This window comes from Coregonus lavaretus (assembly GCF_964263955.1).
Source record: "Coregonus lavaretus genome assembly, chromosome: 14".
Taxonomy (NCBI): Eukaryota; Metazoa; Chordata; class Actinopteri; order Salmoniformes; family Salmonidae; genus Coregonus; species Coregonus lavaretus.
The window spans coordinates 11,198,490-11,208,637 of NC_140001.1; the positions used below are offsets into that span (position 1 = coordinate 11,198,490).

At 43.1% G+C, this 10,148-nt stretch overlaps 1 protein-coding gene across 1 annotated transcript in view; it reads left to right on the top strand.

The window, feature by feature from the left end:
* LOC311140886 (versican core protein-like) overlaps positions 1-4,562 on the top strand; it is a gene marked incomplete at its 5' end in the record, with an annotated part of 56,715 nt that extends 52,153 nt beyond the window's left edge. Inside the window, 3 exons of the mRNA XM_084176160.1 lie at positions 3,450-3,594; positions 4,027-4,209; positions 4,299-4,562. Of these exons, the coding sequence (XP_084032286.1) occupies positions 3,450-3,594; positions 4,027-4,209; positions 4,299-4,462 (492 nt within the window). The 3' untranslated portion in view covers positions 4,463-4,562. The remainder of the gene's footprint in view (positions 1-3,449; positions 3,595-4,026; positions 4,210-4,298) is intronic.
* Between the last annotated feature and the right edge of the window lie 5,586 nt (positions 4,563-10,148).

Consider the following 10,148-nt stretch of genomic DNA (forward strand, 5'->3'; position numbering starts at 1 on the left):
TTGCTATAGTAATGCTACACTGCATGTCCAGTGACATGGGGTGCCTTTCACTAACAACAATCTCTGTCATTCACAAACTATAACAATAACCACGCTGGCTTGAATTGTGTATGTCTGTTGATTGTAATAGAGGGAGGAAAATAGACATACTGAGCCTCAGTATATGTAGTGTATGTGTCTGCACAAGTGGAAGCTTGTTTGTTTGTGGTCGTGTAAACGCACTGCAGATTCCCCTCACTAGACAGGAAAGTGGTTAATTACTACTTTCGGCCAGGTTGAACAGATTGGCTCTTCACTTCAAAGATAAGACCACACCATCACCAGAGAGAGAGGGTTGGGGGAAGGGTGGAGGACAGAGAGGGCCTGGGGGGCAGAAGATAAGCTGTGTCCTTTTGCGGGCAGATAGAACCCCCTCTCAGCTGAGAGAGATGGGAATAAAGGTATCAGTGACCCAGCAGGGAGAGGAGCTGACAGGCGCAGACAGGTACAGGCCTCTCCCTCTCCTCAGGAAGCACAGCAGGCAGCTGGGGGGAGGGCCACCAGCAGCCAGACACACAGATGGGCAGCACCTGTCCCCGGCAGCAGAGAGAGAGGTGGGGGTGGGTAGTGGTCCTGGGTGGGTGGGTGGTCAGCGTTACTGTATTGCGGCTTTATCTGGGAACCGAGTGTATCTACCTTAACAGTATTAAATCCTCTCTTGTGTAAAACAACAAACACATTTAACACACACAACATTGATTCTCAATTCATTCAGGAATTGTAGGAATTATAATTTGCATGTGTGGGGTGGACAGGAGGGGGTAATTTTGGTTTTGTGTGAGGGAGAGGCTGTTTGATTATTTGGGGGAGGATGCGGGGGGGGCTGTTGTGGGCATGTGCTACGTCAGTCAGCTGAGCAGGAAGCTGAGGTTGTGTTTACTAACCGTAATAACAAGGTTCCTTGTGGGTTCCTGCATGGGGCCTCGGGGGAGGAACGGGGTGAGAGTGGGGGGTCACGGCTTTGAACAGACTGTTTGAACCTAAAGCCTAGCTGAGAGATGGTAGCTCTGATCAATGCAGCGGTGCATTGCACGCAGCTCTGCAGCTGTGTGTATACAGGTGTAGGATCTTAATTTGAGCCAGTTTGCTACAGCAGGAAAATTATCCTGCAGCAACAGGAAATGTGAATTATTATGTGGATTAAAATTCATGTACATTTTTGTAGGGGTTGATACGTTTTTCATAAGAGAAAATCAAGTCTGACATTTAAAAGTGGAAATTACAAAAATCCGAAGCTTTTTTTATAGCTCAAATACTCTAGTTTTACATTTTTGTATTGCAGGAAAGTTCTCCTGTAACAGGGTGATCAAATTAAGATCCTACATCTGTATGTGTGTGTGTGTGTGCGGAAATTATCGTGTGTTGAAGCAGAGTTACAATAGTAACATTGTCTGGATGTCCTTTGGGTGGTGGAACATTCTTGATACACACTGAAAACTATTGAGCGTGAAAAACCCAGCAGCGTTGCAGTTCTTGACACAAACCGGTGCGCCTGGCACCTACTACCATACCCCGTTCAAAGGCACTTAAACCTTTTGTCTTGCCCATTCACCCTCTGACTGGCACACATACACAATCCATGTCTCAATTGTCCTCATCTACACTGATTGAAGTGGATTTGACAAGTGACAGCAAAAAGGGATTATAGCTTTCACCTGGATTCACCTGGTCAGTCTATGTCATGAAAAGACCAGGTGTTCATAATGTTTTGTACACTCAGTGTACACACGGCTAAAATGCTGTTTCAGCCAATCAGCATCCAGGACCCAAACTACCCGGTTTATAATATCCAATACTTCACATTGAATCAAGATATCCTCCATCTTACAAATGTGCAATATGACGGTGTATATGTGGTAGAAACCTTGTATTTCCCATGAGTGTTTCCATGCTGCACAGCACAACTGTAGCAGTATAACGTTTATCTGAGCAGGGCTCACAGGCTCAGTTTATTTTGTGATTTGGCCTCTTTTCTGTTCCTTTGTTTGGCTTTGGAGCGAAGCCTCTCACAGGGCTGGCGGGTGATGTCATAATGTAGCTGGGCAGTGGGTTACAGTGTCCTCTGGGAACTGAGGCAGCAGGGTGGAGGGGTGAGGGTGGAGTAGAGAAGGGTGGAGGGGGTGAGGAGAGAGGAGAGGGGTGGAGGGGGTGACGATAGAGGGATGGAGTGGGTGAGGAGAGAGGAGAGGGGTGGAGGGGGTGAGGATAGAGGAGTGGAGGGGGTGAGGAGAGGGGTGGGGGGGTGATGGGAGAGGGGTGAGGAGAGAGGAGAGAGGGGTGGAAGGTGTGAGGAGAGAGGGGGTGAGGAGAGAGGGGTGAAGGGGGTGTGGAGATAGGAGAGAGGGGGTGAGGAGAGAGAGGTAGAGGGGGTGAGGAAAGAGGGGGTAAGGAGATAGGGTGGAGAGGTTTAGGAGAGAGGGATGGAGGGAAAGAGGGTTGTTAGAGAGACAGAGGAGTAGGAGAGTCTGTTTGAAAGTAGGAGAAAGTAAAAAGTAATTTAGCTTACCCAAAGTCACAGTACATTCTACAGTTATCTATCTCCCCTGCAACTCTTCACCAAGTTGTCGCTGTAAGTGAAAAATTGTTTTCACACCATCTACCTGGTAAAATGAAGGTTAAATCGGATAAAAAAGTATTGTTGTGATGATGAGCTCAACATGACCATTATTATAGTTCCAGATGTGTCAATACGTCTGTGTTGATCTTAACAGGCAGAAGGAACATAGAGCCCTCCAGTGGATCGTCTAAGCATTACATTCAGCTGCCACATTTGAGTTATTCAGAAATTGCCCCACCAACCTAACTACACACTGGAAAGCTATTTTAACCTCATTGATAACCAATTACAATTATTTTCATATTTTCAACAGCATTTTTGCCTACATATTATTAATTAAAGTTCAAGTCCCTTAACTATCAATTGAGTCTAACTTGCACTTCTATGGAATAGCAATGGGTACTAACTACACAGGGTGCTGGTGGGTCATGTTAGGGGTAAGACATGTTTGGGAACCACTGTAAAGGTGCATGTACTGATTGGATGGCCTTTGCCCCAGAGTTGACTATCACTGACCATATCTATTGTTCCAATTATACCCCAGAGATAACGAGTGTGGCCAGCATGCTGTTAGCTGTCATTACATTTTTTACATTTTAGTCATTTAGCAGACGCTCTTATCCAGAGAGACTTACAGTTAGTGAGTGCATACATTTTTCATACTGGCCCCCCGTGGGAATCGAACCCACAACCCTGGCGTTGCAAGCGCCATGCTCTACCAACTGAGCTACAGGACTTGCTAGGTGTCTTTACTGTGATCCTGGTCCAATCCTTCTTATGATGATGAAGAAGGGGACAATGATGATGATGATGATCCAATCATGATGGTTTGTTTCTTCTTCTTTTCCCATAGCAATATGAGAACTGGCGTCCCAACCAGCCAGACAGTTTCTTCTCATCTGGAGAGGACTGTGTGGTGATGATCTGGCATGAGGACGGCCAGTGGAATGACGTGCCCTGCAACTACCATCTCACATTCACCTGCAAGAAAGGCACAGGTAAGACAGAGATACAGTTTAAAAATGCCACAAAAGAACTTTAATGTTAGCCATAATTGTCCCATAATAATTGTCCCACCTAGATATCTTAAGATGAATGCACTAACTGTATGTCGCTCTGGACAGGACCGTCTGCTAAATGACTAAAATGTAAATGTATTGAAGAGCCTTGTTGAGAGCTATTTTAATCCACTGACTGTGTACATTTCTGTATAATTAATTCATTCACTCATCCATCCATCCATCCATCCATCCATCCATCCATCCATCCATCCATCCATCCATCCATCCATCCATCCATCCATCCATCAATTCATTCATTCATTCATTCATTCATTCATTCATTCATTCATTCATTCATTCATTCATCCATCCATCCATCCATCCATTCAGCCATTCATTCTCCCATCAACCCCTGTGTGTTCTTCCCAGTGGCCTGTAACCAGCCCCCTCTGGTACAGAATGCTCGGACCTTCGGCAGGAAGAGGTCACGCTATGAGATCAACGCGCTGGTGAGGTACCAGTGTAGGGACGGCTTCATCCAGAGGCACGTGCCAACCATCCGTTGCCGTGAAGACGGCCGATGGGACATCCCCAAAATCGCCTGCATGAGTCGTGAGTACAGTAGATTGATTGATTGATTCTAGTGAGGATCTCTCTGTTTACTGGTTTTCACTCCACAAGTGCTATTGTTTCTTCTTCAGCATCAAACTTCCAGAGGGCCTTCTCGAGGAGGCAGAGCTACAGCCTGTTCAGTAGCAACAACTACAAGCGGCGGTCCGACGAGGCGGCGGCCCGACATCATCATCCTCACCATCGAGGAAGGAGAGAGGGGAGATCGGTGATAAGGCGAAGCAGAAGACAATGATAGCCATGGTTACGCTAGGTTATGTCTACTCAGAACCAGCAGAGCCTACACTGTAGGAACGCAGGACTGTCACTTATGTGGATGTTTTTTAAATAGAATGAAAAAATTAGAAGAACATTTTAATGAAAACTAAAAGGACTAAAAGAGAAACCCAAAGGATATTTACAATTTTCGTGCAGTTTTGATGATGAAATCTTCGAATGATGTGCCTTTTTAAAGAAATATTATTTTATGAATATTCTTATAAAGGGACACTATTTTATAACAAAGCCAAAGTGGATACCTTCAGCTGTCTACTGGGAAAGTGTACTGGTAAGTACTTTGGACCAAATAGTGCATTCATCCTCAACTATACGATTTTCTCAATTTTATACAGACTGGAGAGCGTTCAGCTCTTACATTGGGAAAAAGATACAGGCAAATACCAGCTTTTGTGAAATTATAGCGCTTATGTTATGCAAAAGAATACAATTAATTTGCCGAATAGTCTGTGCTACACAGGCACTAATAATCAAATGAATCCACAGTACACAATCCATCTCTCAGTTGAGGTCCTCTCAGTTATCCGGAAATTACATTTCAAAGAAAGAGGATCTATGCTTGGGTTTATCACCTCGTCAATAGAGGTCTTGTTGTTACACATGATTACTGTATGTATTTTATACAGAGTTTTTCATCCAATACCGAGCTTGGGACTATCAGATGACACACGTCATTGACCAATCAGATTTCAGATCACTGAAAGAAAAACTGAGGGGGGGCAGCTTTGAACAAATCGCCAGCTCTCTGTCATCCGCTGCAGTCTTCATCCCATCTCATCCATAGATATATAAAGAATATATTATGCGTTGATAATGGGTTAATGTTTGTGCACACCCATTTAACATTTTTGCTTTCTATTGTATGTTGAGAAACTAGAAAGGAGAAGTATTATTTGACTGAGGGCCAAATGAGTGTCTCTTCCTAAGCCATAAAGGCCTTATACATTGAAGTAAAGCCATAGACCTGTAAATTATTTGGCAGTGTTGAATGAAACTACAGAAGGGAAAGGAGGGTTATGGAATGTATGTTTTCTAGACAATATAACCTGGAATTCCTTGCTACGTTTACAACAAATGTGAGGTATTTTAATGTTACAAAAACAATGTTATAAAAATCCTTAAAACATTTTGCTTTGCTTCTGTTCTGCCGGTGGGGGTAACTTTTCTGTAGGTGACTAAAGCTCTTCGCTTCCATGTGCTGATTTCTTAGGTCAATGTAAAACTACTATTGAGAGAATGTACTTAGTGAAACACTCCGAAAGACTTGAACAAACACCTTTTTTAACAAAATAATTTATTTTTCAAGCTGCTCTTCCTCTTCTTGCTACGTTATTGTTTTGTAAGTGAAATATTCTGATGATGCAATCACTTGGTCTGACTAGTCTCAATTCTACATGTATTTTACATGCTTTGCAGGAGACAGCTAACATCACAGTATCTGAGTCAATGTGATGAAGATATTCCTTTACTACACACTACGCTAGATAGGCCTTATAATATGACATTTAGGGGTCAACAATGGACCAAAGTGTAGGGCTTCAATCAGCTGCAATTGCCCTGTCCCCGTCACAATATTACCAAACACTTTGTACAGATTTTGTGTTGCACAATTGATGACGGTCATCCAGCAGTTGTTGTCTTGTTTTGTTTGTCTTGTTTTGTTTGTTGTGTTTTAGCATTAAAGTGCACATAATAACGTTTTATATTTACAGTATAACTTTTTATTTTACAATGTGAAAGTCTGGGATGTTTGTGAAAGAAATGTTTAAAGAAAACAAGACTGTTTTACCTGCTCTCAGTCACCAAAGAAATAAAAACAAAAGTTTGTTGATTTTACTCATGTGTCCTTTTTGTTTGTAAGTCACCACCATTACATGTATTGACAGTCTGGGGCAGGCTATATTTCAAACCGTTACAAACCATGATTTAATGTTCAGCAGTAAGCTTTGACTTTTACTATGATGGTCAACAGGACTTCTCTTTGTTAGTAGTACAGTCCTATTACCAGCAGGTAGCGCTGTTTAACATTGAACTAGTTGCAAGACATGACCTTTACAGCTCAAAGCTTTGTCTACAGAAAACGCTGCTGTCAATGAACTGGAATGGCTACTTTCACTTGAAAATCTTGAGTAACTCCTGAACATTGGTTCCTTGCGACAATGCAACATGTATCCAGGAGGTGTCCTATTGCTGCCTGAACGTTTGAACTAAAATAGATATGAAAATGTGAGCGATATGAGAGAACAAATGTATTGAATTAGAGAAAATATGATGACTACCAAAGCAAGACTCCATATTGTTGTACAGTTCACATTGTAACAAAACCCTCTCACAAGTCATTACCTTCTTTAAAATATTGTTTTGCTTTCCATACCATTATCACCTGAACACAGCTCCCTAACGGGTTGGAGCCCTGTACAGCACACCATTACAGTTCTCCAGCGCTTTTGTGCACACATCCTCGCAGGGAGAAACATTACATGTGAAACTGGAAAGTGTATCATACTTTTCCACAAGCCCATCTACGGACGTACATTCACAAAGAGGTCATTGGTAGACTGAGTGTGAATTATGGTCAGCATATGGAACAGAGAGATGAGAGGGGGGGGGGGGGGGGATGGGCACTTATGCCCAAATGATTGACATTGCAGAAAGAGTAACGTTCATATATCACATACTTTTTTTCCGTAACGTGTTAAAGGGTTCCTCTTCGCTCCGAAGCGCTGGTCTGTGCTGTGAAACACAGAGAAAGTAAGCTGATGCTCAATCCTTGGGCAGTGACCCTGGGGTCAAAAGTAGACAGTACAGAACAGAGGTGGATGGATCACCTCCCTGTTGTCTCCACAGCACATACTGTTCACTTTTAGGGGACACGGATGGCCATACTCAATGTCTTTAACATATGAGATCAAAAGCACATGTCTTTTCGGGTACTGCGCAGGTAATATCAGGCTCAAAACGTTGGTATGGGTTGGAACCTTCAATGTTTTGTTGGAGTATCTGCGTGTGGGGGCTCTACTTTCTACATATTCAATGCCTTAAAAATAATTCAGTACAAATAATGGTTTAAATTAGGGGGGCCTGTGCCCTCTTCTGTTCCGCTGAGCATGACGCCATTGGTCCCCAGTGCCTGCTTATTGAGAAGCCAGCTCTGTGTACGTACTCTACAACAGGGGTCATCAACTAGATTCAGCCGCGGGACGATTTTCTCTTGAGTGGATGGTCGGGGGGCTGGAACATATTCACAAATAATTTGTAGACCGCAAGAAGCTCAAACAGATATAATGTTTGACTAAAACATAATCATTTCAAACCTTGCTTACATTTGTATACGATCACGTGTCTCTCTATTATGCATGGGAATACTTGGGAACAGATTTCTAAAATAAAAACGTCTTGGAGCTGATTTCCTGGTGTTTTAACGTTCTTTTAAGTCCAACAATGAAAAATAAAAAAATCTAAAAAAGTTTCATAAAAAACAAAAACCCTCAGAAAACTTGGGGGGTCAAATAAAACCACCCACGGGCCTCCAGTTGGGGAGCCCTACTCTACGACGATACAATGATGTGAAGAACCATTACTAATTCACCATTATTACAATAACAGAGAGTAGAGAAATTATTGTGAAGAAAATATTGTGAAGACTGTTGCTCTAGCTGTCATTAGCAGGCTTGATTGTAATTACAGGCCTCTGGCTGGATGTCCCAGGGAGAGAAACCCTTCAATCTTCCTCATGAAACATAGAAGTCCCGCTGCTAAGCTCAGGAAAACAAGACTCTCTCGGCTGGTTTCTCTGGGATATCGGAGGCTTTCTGTGTTTTGGAAAGGAAATGTGCGCCTGATTGTCCTGATAGTCTCAGGGTCTGTCTCAGTCTAATGCTCCATCGTTTATTCATTATTTTGGTATTTCCTCAGCCGTGTAACTTAATCTGGATATCAGTGACAAGCATGAAATATGGAGGGGATTTATCCCTCTCACACACACACGCACGCACACACACACAGACACACACACACACACACACACACACACACACACACACACACATACACTTAGCAAGCCCCCACTTCGTCTGTATACACATGACTGCTTTGCTTTGTACAATGAAACAGCATTGCACTTCGCCTCTACACCATTGTTTTTTATGGCCTTAGTGATTTTCCCAGCCATCTCCCTGGCGTGTGCAGCAGTGTATTTTGAAGCAGTCTTAAAGGAGTCTCTAACACGACCTTTGGAAGTGGCATGTCAATGGGTTCTGGGGCTAATCAAACAACACCCTTACATTTGTCTGGGGTTTCCTTCTGCTAACACAGTAAATGTCTCCCCATTGAAATATACCACAAATAGAACCACTTGGAGACACAGCTCCCTGTATTCTACTTGGTTGGATAGGCAACACTTAGCATACCAAAGCAAAGGAGGTAGAAGTGGTCTGTCTCTGTCCTGCTGCTCTCTCACTTGTTAGATAATAGTCAATTGAAGCACAGCCGGTAGGTCTCCTATAGAGAAGTATAAACAGCTGGCAGGTCTCCCATAGAGAAGTATAAACAGCTGGCAGGTCTCCCATAGAGAAGTATAAACAGCTGGCAGGTCTCCCATAGAGAAGTATAAACAGCTGGCAGGTCTCCCATAGAGAAGTACTGTATTAACAGCTGGCAGGTCTCCCATAGAGAAGTACTGTATTAACAGCTGGCAGGTCTCCCATAGAGAAGTATAAACAGCTGGTAGGTCTCTATAGAGAAGTGCTGTATTAACAGCTGGCAGGTCTCCTACAGAGAAGTACTGTATTAACAGCTGGTAGGTCTCCTATAGAGAAGTACTGTATTAACAGTTGGTAGGTCTCCTATAGAGAAGTACTGTATTAACAGTTGGTAGGTCTCATATAGAGAAGTACTGTATAAACAGGCGGTAGGTCTCCCATAGAGAAGTATAAACATCTGGCAGGTCTCCCATAGAGAAGTATAAACAGCTGGCAGGTCTCCTATAGACAAGTATAAACAGCCGGTAGGTCTCCTATAGACAAGTATAAACAGCCGGTAGGTATCCTATAGACAAGTAGAAACAGCCGGTAGGTCTCCTATAGACATGTATAAACAGCTGGCAGGTCTCCCATAGAGAAGTATAAACAGCCGGTAGGTCTCCTATAGAGAAGTATAAACAGCTGGCAGGTCTCCTATAGACAAGTATAAACAACCGGTAGGTCTCCTATAGAGAAGTATTAACAGCTGGCAGGTCTCCTATAGAGAAGTATAAACAGCTGGCAGGTCTCCCATAGAGAAGTATGAACAGCCGGTAGGTCTCCTATAGACAAGTATCAACAGCCGGTAGGTCTCCCATAGAGAAGTATGAACAGCCGGTAGGTCTCCTATAGACAAGTATATACAGTTGGTAGGTCTCCTATAGACAAGTATTAACAGCCGTTAGGTCTCCTAAAAACAAGGATTAACAGCCAGTAGGTCTCCTATAGACTAGTATTAACAGCCGGTAGGTCTCATATAGAGAAGTAAAAACAGCTGGTAGGTCTCCTATAGAGAAATATCAACAGCCGGTAGGTCTCCTATAGAGAAGTATAAACAGCTGGTAGGTCGCCTATAGAGAAGTATCAACAACCGGTAGGTCTCCCATAGAGAAGTATAAACAGCTG